The following is a 17,071-nucleotide window of genomic DNA, read 5'->3' as shown; positions in this document are numbered from 1 at the left end:
ATGGTTTTGGGTACGTGTCTGTCTCCACTACTTCCTCTGACAACAGAATCCAACGTTGGGCAAATAAAAGAACCCTGGACCCACGAGATGTGTGCAAGCTAGAGATGAGAGAGCACTGGAAAGGGCTGAAAAGTGGACTTTCATGTGGAAAGGTAGCGAGTGGGCCCGAGTACATGTAGAGAAAGCAGGGACGAGAATGTAAGGATGAGGAGGAGACTTCCCAATGCCTTCTCTCCTGGAGGGCTGGCCCCAAGCGGTTGTGTTCTCCTTCTGGTCGAAAGACAGATCCTCACAGGGCACCTGGGTGGTTCAGCCCGTTGGGCGTCCAACTCTTGATTTTGGCTCAGGTCACAATCTCATGGTTCGTGGGATCGAACCTCACGTTGGGCTCTGCGCTGACAGTGCAGAGCCTGCTTGGGATTCTCTCTATCGCTCTCTGCCCCTCCCCTGCTTGCTCCCACTCACTCTCGCTCTCTCTCAAAATAAAGAAACAACAACAACAGAAAACCCCCACAAATGACAGATCCTCACAATAGTGGCACTCAAAAAGAAGGCATTCTAGCTTAGAATTAAAAAAAAAATCTGGGTTCAAATTCTGACTGCTCTGGATCTCTCTGAGCTCTGGTTTTATCCTTTGTGGAGTGAGGGGAACAATGTCATCTATTTCTCAGGGTCACTGGGAGGACTGAGTGAGGTAGTGTAAGCTAAGAGGCCTCCGAGGGTCCCCGGTAGACAGTGATATTTGAAATCAAAACCACAACTAGGCCTGCATCTGATTTGTTCACATGAGGATGCAGGGAGGCCCAAAGATGCATGGATAAGGTACAGAGATGGCTCAATATGAGAACAGCGGTACCCCGGGCTGCCACCATTTCCCTCCAAAAGCCCTTTGAAGCCTGTGATGTCTTCTCAGAGATAAAGTCTCCTTACTCAGAGGCTGCCCTGTGTCACTGAGATTATTTCTAGGGCCTCAGCCTATCATTAACATTGAACTAAAGAAGACTACTGACCCCTTTAGGGCATTATCACAAGGCATGAAAAGATTCTTCATGTAATCTCTCTTCATAAGTTTTAGCTATGTACTGTTGATTCCAGAATGCTAGATTGTGTGTGTGTGTGTGTGTGTGTGTGTGTGTGTGTGTGTTTAAGAGAGAGAGAGAGAGAGAGAGAGACAGGGAGGGAGAGACAGGGAGAGAGTTCGGCAGTGGGGTAGAGGGTGGGATGGAAGAGAAGACAGAATTTTTGTTGGGGGGGGGCACCAAACTAAAAGAGCTAATAAGCATCTTACATCTCCATTTCCCCAAGGCAATACACTATGGGAAGAGACTGCTCTTAGTGTAATGTCAGAAGCTGTGCTTCAGTAAAATTTTTGGATTTGAGAAAGATTTCACTATTCATGGGGTGAGTGCATCCTACAAACCTAGCTGCATCCTATGTGCCCATCCATTTTTGCATGTTGGGTCCCTTTTCTAAATTATGATTCAATCCTATTTTAAGAGATTCAGAAAATATGGCAGTAACAAGTTGGGCAAAATCATCTTCTGAATTTGGCACTCAGAGGGCAAAATTTTTCTCAGGGTGGAACCATAGCCAGACAGCAATCAGAAGCTGGAAAAATCCTGCTATCAACCCTATTTATAAAAATCATCTCTGTTTTAGTACCACGGCTGATTGTCATTTTACTCAATTAAAGGAGGCTTGGCTGGTTCCCCGAGTCCTTGGCAATGGACATGAGGCGGCAGCTTCCCTCACTGACAATTCCCTCCACTTAAGTTTCATTTTGACAGGCATATTTGCCCCATCAGTAAGCATTGCTATTTTCTTACTCCTGGTGTCTGCTTTGTAGCTTCATTCCTTCTTATTCCTGATGAATTTCCTGACACTTCAAAAGCTACCATCCTTTCTGAAGACATTCTCAAGGGAGAGGTCTCATCCAGAGCTACAGAGAGTTACTGCCTTGAGCACACACTGATTCAGAGTTGGAAGAACTGAGCAGCATGCAATAAACTTCAGCACAGAACTGAGAAACTAGCAAAGGCAAAATGGAGGCAAGGGGGAAAAAAAACAAAAGGAAAATTAGCATTCATCTCAAATGCTTCCACAAAATATTAAGGCTAACTAACTGGAAGCTCAGAGGAGAGGCGAGAAAGCTTATTTGAAATCATTGGTGTGATTGGATGTGGTAGGATGTGACAAATGATCATTGCATTTCAAAGTACAGGTGGCTTAGGAAACACAAGCTTGTGTCCTTGTTTTAAACACTAATCTCATATTCTTCTCCTATAATATTTAACATCACAGAAACAAAGTTAAGGTGAAGTATAAAAACAAAGAGATTATTATGGTAGGACTTCATTATGTCCAATGCCTATCACCATGCTTAAAATATGGAGGGCAGGGAGTTAACTCCCATATGAAACAACTAAGATGCATGAGAATGTCTGTCAACATGCCTAAGTTCTTCCGGGTCAGGATAATTGATTGCATCTAGCTTTGCTGATAATGGAGACTGTTGACCTTTCCAATACCTCTTAGACCTGTACTATTCAATATGGTAGCCAACAACTACATGTGGCTGGTGGTCTTTTGAACTCTGGCTGATCCAAATTGAGATGTACTGTAAGTATAAAATACACACCAGGTTTTGAAAACTGGCAGTGTATAAAATATCTCATTAATATTTTTATATTAATAGTATGTTAAAATGATATTTTAGATATGTTGCGTTAAATAAAACATATGAATACAGTTACTTTCATCCGTTTCATTTTACTTTTTAATGTGCGTACTAGGAAATTTAAAAATGCAAATGTGACTTGCATTTGTGGCTCACATTATACTTCTGTTAGATAGCACTGTTCCATAAAAGCCATCTCCAAAGACTATCAACGGGTCAACCTGCCTCTTGCAACTGTTGGAAAACAACAGTAAACTGAAATAGAATTAAGGCAGACACCCTTCTTATAAGGTTCTTACAGGCAACAATTAGCCAAGGATTTAGAGTAAGCTGTAGTCACGATACTGTGTGATTCTTCTAACTTACAGGGTCTTCTCTAAAGAAAGGTAGAGGAAATTTTTATCAAATTCTTACAAAAGTGAATTTTTGAAGACTGTATTTTAATAAATTCAGAGATAGGAAGAGCTTTATAGAAATAAGATCTTAAAAATTAAGGAGAGTGCAGTGTGCCTGGGTGGCTTTGTCAGTTAAGTGTCCAACTCTTGGTTTTGGCTCAGGTCATGATCTCCCAGTTTGTGAGCTCAGGCCCCATGTTGGGCCCTGTCCTGACAGTGTGTGGAGCCTCCTTGAAATTCTCTCTCTCCCTCTCTCTCTTTGTCCCTTCTCCACTCATGCTCTCTTTCTTTCTAAATAAATAAATACATAAATAAGTAAATAGGTAAACTGAAAAAAAAGAAACTAAGCAGAGTCCAATAGGTGGCTTGCCTGCATTAAGGCAATGAAAACTAATTAAATGATTATATGAAAATGAAATTGATCACACTCAGTGCTCACTATGTATTAGAAACCAACACCTGTGTATATCAACTCAATCATATGTAACTGGCCTTTGCAAGGACTTTAATTATGTACCAAGTGACAGCTTCAAATACAAGATTCATAGCCAGGGTGTTGATTGCTGCTATCTTTATTTTCACAGCCATGCTGACTCTTATGGTTCAGAATCTAACAAGTTGACCATCCAATGGGAAACACAAGGCCAAGTCCTAATTCACACACTTTAAAATGTTTACAATCATTTGGGTACTGAAATTGATGGTTTATGCGTGCATATCACATCAAGTTGCATATTACAAATGCTAAGTCTTTGGAAGACATCAAACTAATTCATAGCAACAGTCATATTAGAAAAATATTGACTCAAAGGAATGAATCAGAAGTTGTCCTCCAGCATGGGCAGCTGCAATATATTTACCAGCTTTAAATACAATTAAAAATTGGAGCCAATTGCACAAAACTTGCTGATGGATCATGGTAGACCAAGACTCAATTGACAGTTGGCTTATCATGTTAAAGTCAATTAAAAAGCGGGGCAGTCAATTAAAAAGTGAGGCACAGATTCCAGAGATACAGAAGTGTGAAATGAAGCCTCCAGCTATGTTGAATACCAGATGAGTCCTCATTCCAGTGAAATGCACTGTTTTGGGCTTAGCATGTCTGAGAAGATGGGGATAAATTGTAGACAAGCCAGAAAATAGGGCTAACAAGACAACTTAACAAGACAAAAAACAGATCTCTTGTCAAAGGTTAAAAGTTGAAGTTACTGGAAAGGGGACACTGGTGGAGCAACTTAATCACCGGGGCCCTGACTCAATACAAGAGGGACCCTCACCAGGCAAATGTTGCTCTCAATCCTATGCTGTATGGGAGTGCACACATTTCTCACACAGCCCTCACCCCCCCCCCACACACACATCACAGATACACATGTGCACACACCCACACACACGTGCCAGGAAAGAATGGCCTTACACTAAAGTACAGTAGAAATCTATTAAACAATGTCTGGACCATAAAGACGATGAAGCCTTTTAATAAGCCACCATTAAAAGTTCTACAACTTCTATTACTAGAGACTTGTCAAGATGGAATTGATAGCACTTTCTGCAACATTCTGTCCTGTTAAGGCATACAAACTCTTTTTATAGGGCAGCGCTGACAGATGTTCTCTTAAATATACTAATCTTGTCATCTTCCATTTCCATGATGTGGGAACAAGGATTCCGTGTGCAGTGGGGAGAAAGTGCAGGAAGAGGGAGGAATGGGAGGCAAACCTCATGATTTATTGACATGTGAGGACTGATATGGTGACTGCCACAAAAACAAAACAAAGCAAAACAAAACAAAACAAAAAAACAAAACTAAAATGAAAGAAAGCAAGAAAATAGCCACATGCCTTAGAGATAAACGTGCCTGGGTAGAGCGCTTGAACTGATGAACTCTTGATGTCCTTTCTTGTCTATGAATTTTTTCACTCTTCTACAATGGGAGGGAATGAGCTTTCCTTTTTGAGCCCTTATTCTGCCCTATACATATTCTGAGATAATTGGCTCTAGTTGCTTCTTCCCCACAGATGGCCTCATCTGTGCCATGTGACCACCTTGGATAGTTGGTCCACAGGTAGGTGGCCTGGCATGAAGACAGAACAGAGCAACTGAACACACAGTATTTTCCTTCTTGAGCAATCTGCATTGGGTGGGGGTGGGGGGAGCACAGAGACTACGTGAGCAGCAGTTGGCCCAGAAGCAGAAGTCAAATGTTAGGAAGCAGCAGAGGCAAGAGATAGCTGTACTCCATCAGCAGGGAAGCCTGGAGGACAGTCCCTGGCGTCTCCTGCTGAGAGGATAAAGAGGGCACAGTCACAAGGGCCACCTCAGATCCAGAGTGAGTTTTTAGATCCCAACTGTTCTAGCAGTGAGGCCTAGCTGTCCTGTAGTTCCTATTTGAGTTGGTCATATTCCTTTTTTTTTTTTTTTTTCTTCTCAGACTTTTACCCCTTTCTTCAGGGATAGAATCTCTCATATTCTTTCAGGGAAGCATGGTTCCCCACGTTCAGTCCATGTGTGTTGTGCAGAGTTGACCCACCATCCATTTGCAAGAATATGTACGTGACCCAGTCCTGGATATTCAGACTATTATCCAGAGAGTCAGAGGACTTGGTGACCCAACTCAAGACAACTAGCCAGTAGGAAGTTGGCCCTTGGACTTCTGTGTAATTGTTGGGGAAGAGGAGCTCTCTTTTGGGTTGCTGGATGGCAGGATCCAAGCCCATAGCTGTTGCTTAGATAGCTCACCACAGTGTGGGGAGAACTTGCCTGGGAATACGGTCAATACAGAGGAAAGCAGACCCGAGAGAGACAGGGAGAACTGATTTCCTGGATCCATCAGTCCCTGAAGCAAGGATACCAGTAGCTTGAACAAATAAATTTCCTTTTCTTCTTAAACCAGCTTGAGTTAGGTTTCCAATGAGCAGTCTACTGCTCTTCTCCTCAAAGCCAATTGTGATGTTTTGTTAACATTCATTCCAGAATCCAGTTTTCTTTATTTCTGCCTATTTCCTCGAATTACGTTTCTACTGGGAAAACAAGAAAAGTATCTGTCGACCTTACACGCAAATGAGCACAACTAGCACTTGATAAGTGGCACTGTGTTGAATTTCTTCAACTTGGTCTACCAGGGCATGTGCAAAATTCAGTCAATAAGAGTGTGGTACATGGTAAGCATCATACTGACGGGGAGGCCTGAGTTTTAGTCCTACGTCTGACGTTAGGTGACCTTGGTCAAGCTATGTGACCTTGGATGAGTCATTCATCTTCTCTGGGTCCCCGTTTCTTCCCTCACAAAAGGTGGGAGTTAAGCTAAAGAACATCAGCTAATAGTTCTATATACCTGCATAGTGGTTCAATCATTTCTAAAATGACTTCTCATTAGATTACACTATCCTCTATATATCATCTTTACAGTGCCTCTCAGCTATAAAGTTCTATGATTATCTGTAGCTCATCAGATCATTTCCTTACCTAGAAACGTCAACTGCAGACTCTTCACTTTTTCAAAGGCTATTTTTTCTATAGTTTATCTGTCCACCCGTCTATCCTTTTGTTCACTCAACAAGCACTGATTCCATGTTACTAGATATTAGACAATGTGCTAAAAAGCATGGCTCTCGCCCTCAAAAATACTGCTCTAACGGAGGAGACCCACAATCTTGCCATTGATTAACTAAGCCCGCGGATACATATAGAATGCACAACCTTGACAAATGCTGTGAAGGACAAGGGCAGATGCCTTACTAGCATGTAATAGGGAGGTCTGACTTAGCTGGGGGAGCAGGCAAGGGAATGTATCTCCAAAGAGGAGCAACCTGAGCGGAGAGCTGATGGATTAATGGGAGCTGTGTGCATCGAGGGGCTGAGGTAGGGCTCTCCAGACACAGGAATGGAAAAACATGCTGGATGTGACTTTGGGGCTGCCGAACGGTAGTGTGCCAGAGGGCTTATCAGTCAACTCTTCCAAAACCCTTGGTGAAGAAAATCATCCTTATTTCCTCTGTTAACAAGAAGATATTCAGAAACATGAAATGCAAAAATCCCAAAGGAAGTGCCTGCTGAAGTCAGATTTCGTCCTTTCTAGTCTCAAATGTTCCTGTGCTGGTGCCTCTCACTCACTTTAACTTACCCCTCAAGGAAGTCACTCCACTTCCCTGGGTCTTGGCTTTCTCATCTATAAAACATGAGGCTTGGGTTCTGTAGGATTTCTAAAGTCTCTCTCATGTGCAGCATTTTATGTTTCTGGAAATACACCTGAGTTAGTGGAGAGGGGGAGGAGAGGCCATGAATCCTACAAAGCGCACTTGTGGCTATGTTTAAAAAACAAAAATCCGCATGCATTCATAGTACAAGAAAATGTTGTAGGCATTGTAGCTATTGAAATGCAGGTTGGAGAGAGCCAAAAATAGCTAACGCACCCACAGCTAATGCAGGGAAACTGCCATGAAGCGTTTCCTTGGCAATTGAGTTACTTAAAGGTAAAGTAACTCATTCTGATCAAAGACTGGTTTCTCTGCTTCTCATTCTCTTTATGGGCTCTTCAATTGTTAATACAGTGTAAAGAGGAAAAAAAAAATAATTGTCAAATCTATTCACTAAAAAACAAAGGTCATCCAAAAATATCAAGAAAAGGTCAGTCTGGTTGGCTCCAAACAAGCAGATACTCTAAAGGGAGAGGCACGCTCAGCCCTCCTGCACCCTCGAATGCCCTACACATGCCTTAGGATCACTTCCGTCTCAAATCGGTTCCCGTGGATCCCTCCAGTTCTGAAATCACTTGGGGCAGGCGACGCCAGAATTTACAGGAAACTGACATCTGTCAGTCTGAATGCAAAGTCTTGGATTTCAAACCAGTCAGCTCCTTCTAGAGAAAGAAAAAGGACAATAGCTGCAATTTCTTAGCATACATAATCAATGCTGCCGGGGTTGCTAGGCAACGGGCAGACAGCCTGTCAAACATCCCTGGGTGCCTCCAATGGGAGAGAAGCAGCTCCCGCAGCCACTCCTCAGAGGTGACAGTCTGTGCAGGCCCCGGAAGCTGCACTCAGCTTGTCTCATTCCTTAAAAATTCGCTTTCCTGTGGTTAGGGCCGGAACCATAGACGTTTTCCTCCCAGGCTCCTGGGATAGTCTTTGAACACACTTTCAATTGGCCAGCTCGCAGCCCTAAAATTGAGCAGGTTGGGCTGGAGACAGCAGCTTTGTAAAAGGCCCATGTGCTATTCTGATCCATTCATCAGGAGCCTGTAGAAGATCCGACTCCTTCCTTGTGAGGTTGCAGCCTGCGGATCCCGGAAAATTAACCTGGGCATCCTCTCTGAAGCTTGAAGTCATTCCAGCGAACATAAACAAAGCCTTTGATTTCAACAAAACTGCACATGCAAGATCACTGAGATGAGACTTCTTAGGTGTGCGACCTTGAAGTTGGAACTGCATTTTTGAGCTGCAGGCATTTTGTCCTCTCTGCTTGAAACAACAGTTGCATTTGAATTTCAACAAGAAGGACCTGGCAGAGGAGGAGTCAGGATTTGATAAAAGGGAAAAATCCAAGTTTTTGTTCCTTGGCTTGTCTCTTGTTTGTTTGTTTGCTTGTTTTTAGCGGTGTTAATTAACAAGCACTCTTCATAGGTCATTCGTTTGCGAACTTATTTGGCAAAGCCAGGGTGTCTATGAGGACTAGGTCCTGGGTCTAGGTCAGAGGTGGGATTAGGGCTGTGACAGTGATTCGAACCAGAGAAGCCTCACCGACAGTAGCCAAGGGAGATGTGACCACGTGGAAGCATGCCCCACTGGCTACACACGGCTGATGCCGGCTGATCTTTCATCATTACCAGCCCAAGCCCTGAAACCTTATTTTGGCATGTGTTGGGAAGGAAATGTAACCCAAGAGCTGAGGGTGCCCTGGATTTAGCCATGCAACACCCTCTCTTCAAGGGCATTCAAAGAAATACAGCGAAGTAGGCAGAGAATAAGAAATGATAACAAAAAGAAAAGCTATACCCACTGAGAAATTTCTCCCTATCTGGCCGAGGTCCCTCAGCTACTCCTACACGATCATCTAGGATTCTCTAATCTCCCAGAATGTTTGTACATTCAAAGAGTCTCACCTTGTGACCTCAAGAATCTGAATTCAGAATCTGATGGGCTGACTTAGTTCCCTGGGTGGTCTCCAAATATCAGTGGGAGGAAACATGAGCCCAGAACACAAATCCACGGTCTTCAGTGTCCTTGTGTATAACTCATGACTAGATTAGGATCAGCTCTTCCCTAAGCTTTTTCCAGCTCTCCTGTTTTATCAGTCTACGAATCTACAAAAATAGAGGCACCTCTTGGTCCCATTTATCCTAAGGGGGAAAAAAGAGCGGCAGAAGAGAGCAGAGCCTGCAGATATAACCCTGCCAAATGTTCTGAACATTCTGTGCTTTAAAAAATAACAAACTTTTGGGGTAAAGGAAAGAGGAAGCAATCGCAACAGCAGGAATTAAACCCCTGCCCCCCCCACCCCCGCCCCCAGAATCAGAGCAGGATTCTTATTTTACACCTTCTACCCTACTTGACCTCACATCTTTCTAGCATCTCCTTCCTGTTTCCTCTCCTCTGGCTCCCTTTCCCCCTTCCATTTGCTTAACTTAGTATGATGTTTATTGACACTACATTTACCCTCCCTAGAAAATTCTGTTCTTTATTCGCTTTATTTTTATTTTATTATTATGTGTATTTATTTTGAGAGAGAGAGAGAAACAGAGTGCGAGCGGGTGGGGGGGGGGGCAGAGAGAGAGGGAGACACAGAATCTGAAGTAGGCTCCAGGCACAGAGCTGTCAGCACAGAGCCCCATGCGGGCCTCGAACCCACAAGCGTGAGATCATGACCTGAGACAAGTTCCAAAGCTCAACCAAATGGGCCACCATGTCCTTTATTCACTTTAAAATGCAGCTTTTAGAAACCTCTGGTGAGCGTCTAAGAGCATCCACTCATGTTGGTTACTTTGGAAGATAAAGAAAGCAAATGCACTGTTTTTTCCTTTGGATGAGTTTTAACAGAAACGGTATTTAATCTGCAGGATGAGAAAGTTCAAGAATTTTACCTCTCTCCTCAGTGACCTATTCTGTATATACCAGAGTATTTTAATGCTAAGTACAACAGTAATGGAATATACATCTGATTTTTTTAAACATGAAAGGTTGTCCTGATTATAACCAGTAAACAAACACCACTCATGTAAACATTCTGTGTTTGGCAGAAACAAACAAAACCCAGTCATCTTCTGTTAAGCCAAGGAGTTGCATTTTATTATGCTAGCCAAGTCTACATTCCTTTGCCACCTAATTCATTTAATAAATATATGCCTCTTTTAAGTGGTTTGCATATATTATTCAATACCTTGGTGAGTTGTTTTTTAAAATGTTGACAATGCATATGTAAAAGATACGCTCAAGTCTTTTGTGCTATTTTTGTTAAGTCTTGTGTTTTAGAGAACTCAGTGGAACTTTTGTTCCCCTCCAGTAATATTTATCTTATTGAAGGCCAGGTCTCCTTTTTGAGTTTTGGGGGAAATGGCTAGAAGTAAGGACTTTCAGACTCTTTTATTTCAGTAAGACCTTGTATCTCCTAGGGTAGTGGAATTTACAAGAGACTCCATCCACCCCAGGATAGAGTCTTGCCCGCACTGTTTACAGTCCTGGGGCTCTGGGAACATTTGGGAGGAACAGGGTAAGGTATAACAGAAGACGTCAGCAGAGCAGAGGCTGAGAGGGAAAAGTGAACTCTGGTCTCCCTTCTAGAACCTTCACCAGAGACAAGCTCTAGCTGAGCTTGGCATCAGCATCAAGCAATCTGAGGAGACAGATTGAGTCTCCAAGACTTAGCTGGGTGAATTCTGTTTGACCCTACCGACCTCCACCCAGAATTGAGTTAGCATTGACTTGTCAGAGTAGCCCAAAGCTGTTCACAGCCTGGAGATGGACAGGTTGCCCCTGAGAAGAAGCTCAGACAGCTAGATGTGCCCCAAACACCCTTCCCGCTGTCCATTTGGGTACAGGAAATTCGAACACATCCACCATAGCAGACATAATTGGCTCCTGAATTGGCCAAATACAAAATGACACAATGCGCTTCCACACATTAGTGCGACAACAGATAATGAGACATTCTGGAGTGTTCTCTTACCTTCACTGCCACCAAGATCTTGTCCTGCTCAGGACAGAGGTTATAGCATTCAGCTAGGAAAACTTTTCCAAAGGCTCCTTCGCCTAGCTCCCTTTTCAGAACAATGTTATGTCGCTTGATGTGTTGAACAACTGGAAAAAAAGACAGAATGGAAATTGGAATCGAGGCACGTGGAGGTAATGCAGGCTTGAGACTCTGCCCCTCTGCACTGGCAAACCAGAGGAGAAACTCAGTATCCATCCTCACAGTCCGCCCAAATGGCTGGAGGGAGGTTGCACTGGCTTGCTTTCCAGGACTCAATGGTCATTTTCGATAGAAATCAAGTAGCGACCTCCTCGTTGGCTGCGGAATGTCATTAATGAACTTCCCAGATTAGGAAAGGGGAGAGATGAGAAGGGATTGGACATTAATAGCAGGCCTCTCATAAGCCAGACACCTTGCATATACTTGTTAGTCATGTGTCTAGTGGGGAAAGGCAGAGAGAGAGCTAGGAATCCCTAATTCTTTGTTAAGACGCCTCAGACTCCTGAGGGAAAGAGGCTCAAAGGACACAAGGGGAAAAGGCAAGGTCAGGGCATTTCTAATTAAAGATTTGTCCCCGTCCCAGCTTTAGCCTCCTGCTGAGGTGGGCTAGACCATGGTTGAGACTCATTTCTCCTTCCAGAAATGTCTAGGCTGTGCTATGGCTGGCTTCCCCAGCCCATTCTAAGATCATGTCCCCAGTCTTGGTTATCCAATGCCAAGAAGAGATAAGAATAGATGCATGGTGGGAAGAGAGAATATTTCCCCCTCTAGTCTAGAGTGGAGCTGGCCCACATCAATTCATCCATACACTTTCCCAAGGAACAAGGCAGGAGGCAGCCAAGGCTTTCTGGAAGCCCATCAGCTGCAAGGAGGGGAGCAGAGCAAAGCATTTCTCAGAAGAACAGAGCCAGTGGGAAGCCCCAAAGGAGACTCTGTGGAGGACAGAGACGTAGTGGGAGTATGTGGCTCTTCACCCTGTCCATCAAATGTTGAACTTCTCAGCTCAAGGGTTCCACCAGCCCATTGGCCACCATTCTTTTCTGGAAGGCTCGTCCCTGAATGGCAGTATTAAAAAGAGATCGGGACGCCCTCTGGAGCTTGGAATGTCCAGCCAACAATATTCTCTCATTTTTCTCGCACAGCCCTGGGAAGCAACCTTCTCTGCATTTTGTACACAGGGAAACTGAGCCTGCAGAAATTTCAGTGATTCACGGCATGGGAACAGAGAAGTTGAAGTTTGAATTCAGGTCTGAATCCAGAGTAAATGTTTTTTTTTTTTTTTTTCTTCCATACCACAGTTTCTTTTCTGTTATAAATTGTGCTACACATGGCAAGAAAAATAGAATATGTAAACAATAGAATAAAAAGTAAACATAATCTCCCAGCTTCCTTTCTGTTTAGTTCACCCTTCAAAGGTGAGTTCAAATTCTCACTTCCTGAGAGTTTCCAAGACCACTTTGACCACCGATGACCTCCTTCTCTGAATTCATATTATATCATGACTTGTGCTTAGTTGAATTCTGGCTTAATGTCTTCCATTCATTTCATAACTGGAAACTCCCTGAGTTTAAAAGCAACCCTATCTATCTCCTATAGTCTTGTGCAATGTCTCAGGTGCTGAGCACACAGAAGATTTATTACTGTGGTTTAGTTTGATGAACTTTATTTAAAAGTCTTTTTTTGGGGGGGGGCGGGCACCTGGGTGGCTCAGTCGGTTGAGAGTCCGACTTTGGCTCAGGTCATGATCTCACGGTTTGTGGGTTCGAGCCTCACGTCAGGCTCTGTGCTGACAGCTCAGGGCCTGGAGCCTTCTTTGGATTCTGTGTGTCCTTCTCTCTCTGCTCCTTCCCTGCTCACACTCTGTCTCTCTCTCAAAAATAAATGAAGATTAAAAAAAAATTTTTAAGTCTTTTTTTTTAACTTGAATGTGAACTGCATTGTGAAAACACAAGAAAATATAAATCAAAATTCTGTAGTTGAAATAATAGTATTAAAATGAATGCCCATAAGCCCACCATCCCATTTAAAAAACAGACTATCACTAGTATGTTGAAAGCACCGCTCTACCACTGGGACTTTCTTGATTGTATCCACTTCCCCACTCTCTTCTGGGGCCCAGTTACTACCCTGAATTTTGTGTTACTCATTTCCTCTACAGGTTTGCTACTAACGCTATATCCCTAATGAGATATGATGCGAGAATGTGTATTCTTCACATCTTGCCTTTTTTACCCAACAACGCCCTGGAGATTGAGTTACATTGAGTTCCAGTATGTGTGTGGTAGTCATCCTTTTGCTTTTACTACTTTATAATATTCTGTGAGAGGACTATACCGCCATTTATTTATTCATTCTCTGTTGATGGATATGCTCTACAGTTTCTTTTTAGATACAATTTGATGTAAAATACAAGCGGTGATTAAGGTTTTGCCTTAATAGGATTTTTCCCCCGATAATTCATGTGGTTTGGAGCAATGACGGCTTCCATGGGCCTCTGGGAACTCAGGGTGATAAAAATCAAAAGGTCTTTTATGAGCAACAATATTAATGAATATAAGAATGTATATTAATTTCTCATGCTCCAGTAGCAACGGCTGAATTTAAGAGAAGAGAAATGTGTTCATTAGGTAGAGTGCCCATATAAAGAGACAAATGTAATTCTTGCAGAGAATTAGCTGCCATATTTAAATCTAATATTTAACTCCATGGTGGTCACATGTTCAGTGGGAATTAAATTGCCACTTGATTTACTTTCATCATGTCAAGGCAAGTATTTAACTTCTTTTCGTTTTTGATTTACACTTAAAAAAAATTTCAGATAGGACAAGAAATCGGTGGGAAATAAGTTTAAGTTTTTAAAGCTATGGGTAAAGCCACATTTCCATCACCTTCAAAACTAAAATTGATGAGACCAGTTTTCCTATACTGACCTTGAAAGCAGTAAGTGCATCTTTTCGTTCAGAAATGGGCTATTCTGCATTAATTTGCTCTGTTGGTTTGGGACACAATAGATTATATGAAGGGTGGCCTTTTGCCAATGTACTCCCTCTCATCAGAATTTCTCTCTTAGAAGACTAGAAGCCACTCAGAAGCACAGGTAACACTTTTGTGTTTGTATTTACATTCCTGACAGGGCCTTACAGTGTTTTGCATACAGTTGATACAATAAAAATATTTATTGAAAAAATGTATCAAACGGTAATAACAGCCACAGATAAATGCTATTTAATCATATCATTTCAGTTAACTGACAACAATCCTATAGGCCATAAAGCAGCCAAATTCTCAGAGGTCAGGGGTGGAGAGAATAACTACCCTGAAGCTCTCCTTTCGCTGACCTAAGAATTTCTTCTTAATCTCTTCCAAGAGAGTATGGGGCCCTCCTTGACTCAAATAAAATCTTGGCTATGCCCCGAGGACCTCCATGGCCTCAAATGGAGGCCATCCTCCAACCTCAGCCCCAGGTACTTCAGCGCCTGTGTGCCTGATTTCCGGCCACTACCCCCTCTCTTCAGCTAGAGCTCCAGCTATCTCAAAGTATCTACTTTAAGGAGCCATCAGTCTACACACCATTTCTGTCCCCTCATTGCTGGTTACTCCTCTCATCCACTGAGCTCCCCTGCCTACACTCTCCCTCTCCACCCTACCAGTGTGTCTCCATTCTCAGGGCCTGTGGCGCAGAGAAGTTCAGTAACTTGCCTAAGCTGCAGAAACACTGGACTTCCATTTATCCTGAGTCTTTCAGTGCTGTAGCTAAGAGCCCGGCATCGGGAGGTTTGGTCTGGCGGTCTGAATGGCATTAAGGTGACTTTTTCTGGGAGCAAGACTGTCTCAAGTGAAGGAAGAAATGCACTGATTCACATTCTGGACAAGCTCTTTACGTCACAGTGGACTAGCACTTTGAATAACACTGTCTTTAAGGGCCCTATGAACATTTGGATTGATTTTATACAAAATATTCTGAGTGAAGTGAGTCTAAAGATCCCATGATAAATAAGCTATCAGGTAAGCATATAAATTTTTTACATTTGGAGGAAAACTCAAAAAGATAGTTGATTTTTTAAAAAAGGCTTCATAGGAAAGTTTTTCTTTAAAATTCACCTTGCCTGAAGACAAGGAGGTATCAGTAAGAGATATAGGTGGTGTAACAAATACACCTTCAAACTCAGGTGGTCTGCAGACCGATCCATGTACCCTGATACAGTCAAAACAAAGCACGTGATTAGATATTCTATGAATAAATCTACTTTATAGAATCAGAGAGAAATTGATGACCAGCAATAATAATCAGTGGCTAAAACTATCCGGACATCTTTGTCATTAATGGCATTTTCCAGAGTGGAAATTTGGGGCCCTTGGTCATTTGCTTCAGGAGTACCAGAACTGAGTAGATTTCCAGTTTTCTGTTAGTATCACGTAATTACAACCACTGACAAATGCGTTTTCTCACAAGTACCTGCAGCAGTTTACGGATACACTTGCAATTTCAGATGGTTTAAATCACGTTCCTGGTATTGATATCTCCCAGAAGCAGATATTCTATATATGCACACGCAGGCTACAGATGAAGTATTCATCCACGTCTGTATCTATTACTACTAACTCTAAAACTAACTAACTAAGTAAATAAATAAATCAATAAAACCCTACCCACTTAAGGATGAAATTGGAACTATGTGCTTCCAATTTCTTCAGTAATGGGGCTTTATAGAAAGCCCCCTTGGCCCGGTGCACATGTCCTGCTCAGCATATGAACCTTAAATTGAGTCATTAATTGAAATCTCTAATATATGCCAGGTACTAAGTGATCTTCAGTTAAAAGGAAGCATATTTTAAAATTCTGAGAAGAAAAGTAAAAAGGATTAAATTCTAGAAGATAATATTCTGGAGTAGATGTGGTCTCTCTGTTTCCTTACAGACACAAATGGAGGGATCACCTTCAGTGGTTCCATTGCAAAGGACCTGACACCGTAATGGCAAAAGAACTTAAAGATTATTGAGGCTGACTGCCTCATGTTTGACAGTCAACAAGTGACACGTCTTTCCCAGGGCCACACAGCTAGACGGTGACCAAGAAGGGACACTGGATTCTGTAACACAAGCCCCCCTTTGAGACTGAAGGCAGTGAGGGCCTCCTGATGTTAAATGGCAATAGGGATTTCATCTAGCTAACATGTCTTCTATAAAATACTTGAAACATTCATGTTTATCTTCTGAAATGGACCAAATGTCTCATAATGAAGAACTTCATCAGAAAATTGTCAACAAAATAAGAGTGAGAAAAGTAAGAATTAAAACTTAAATACCTTGAAAAATACCTGAGCTTGATTTTAAGTAGGATGAACAAATACTATTTACTAAACATCTTTATGTCTGTTTCGTGGGCAGCATACTGAAATAGGTAAAATCATCCACCTTGTAAAAATAAAGTTGCATGAAAGACTGGAACTATGTTTTTCAATTTCATCTACATTTTTATTAAAGTACAAGTTGGTACTAAATTGGAAATAAATGCAATTAAGACCACAGACATAAAACATACCGGGAGAAGACAAGGCCAAATATTCATAAATAATATTAATGATGAAATAGAACTTATAATAATACTGAGCCATTCTTAAGTACTTTTCAGCAAAAAATCCCAATGTGCATTACCATCAATTAATTTTCATATCTCTCTGAATGAGGTCAACAGTCACATTTATTTTACAGATGACACCACAATTAATTGACTTACTTGTGGTCATAGAGCAATCCACTTATCCTTTACCAAGTGTTATTTCCAATGAAATGGGGAAGTGGGGAGGGGCCTAAC

General features: G+C 42.2%; 1 protein-coding gene across 2 annotated transcripts in view; it reads right to left on the bottom strand.

The window, feature by feature from the left end:
• Positions 1 to 17,071, bottom strand: part of NTRK2 (neurotrophic receptor tyrosine kinase 2) — a 328,951-nt gene that overhangs the window by 70,703 nt on the left and 241,177 nt on the right. For both annotated transcript variants that reach the window (XM_030293721.1, XM_030293722.1), the window contains one exon: positions 11,233 to 11,363. In XM_030293721.1, coding sequence (XP_030149581.1) covers positions 11,233 to 11,363 — 131 coding nt within the window. The remainder of the gene's footprint in view (positions 1 to 11,232; positions 11,364 to 17,071) is intronic.

This window comes from Lynx canadensis, chromosome D4 (genome assembly GCF_007474595.2).
Source record: "Lynx canadensis isolate LIC74 chromosome D4, mLynCan4.pri.v2, whole genome shotgun sequence".
Classification (NCBI taxonomy): Eukaryota; Metazoa; Chordata; class Mammalia; order Carnivora; family Felidae; genus Lynx; species Lynx canadensis.
The sequence above is the reverse complement of the archived record's forward strand: the minus strand, read 5'-3'. Positions and strand labels throughout refer to the sequence as shown.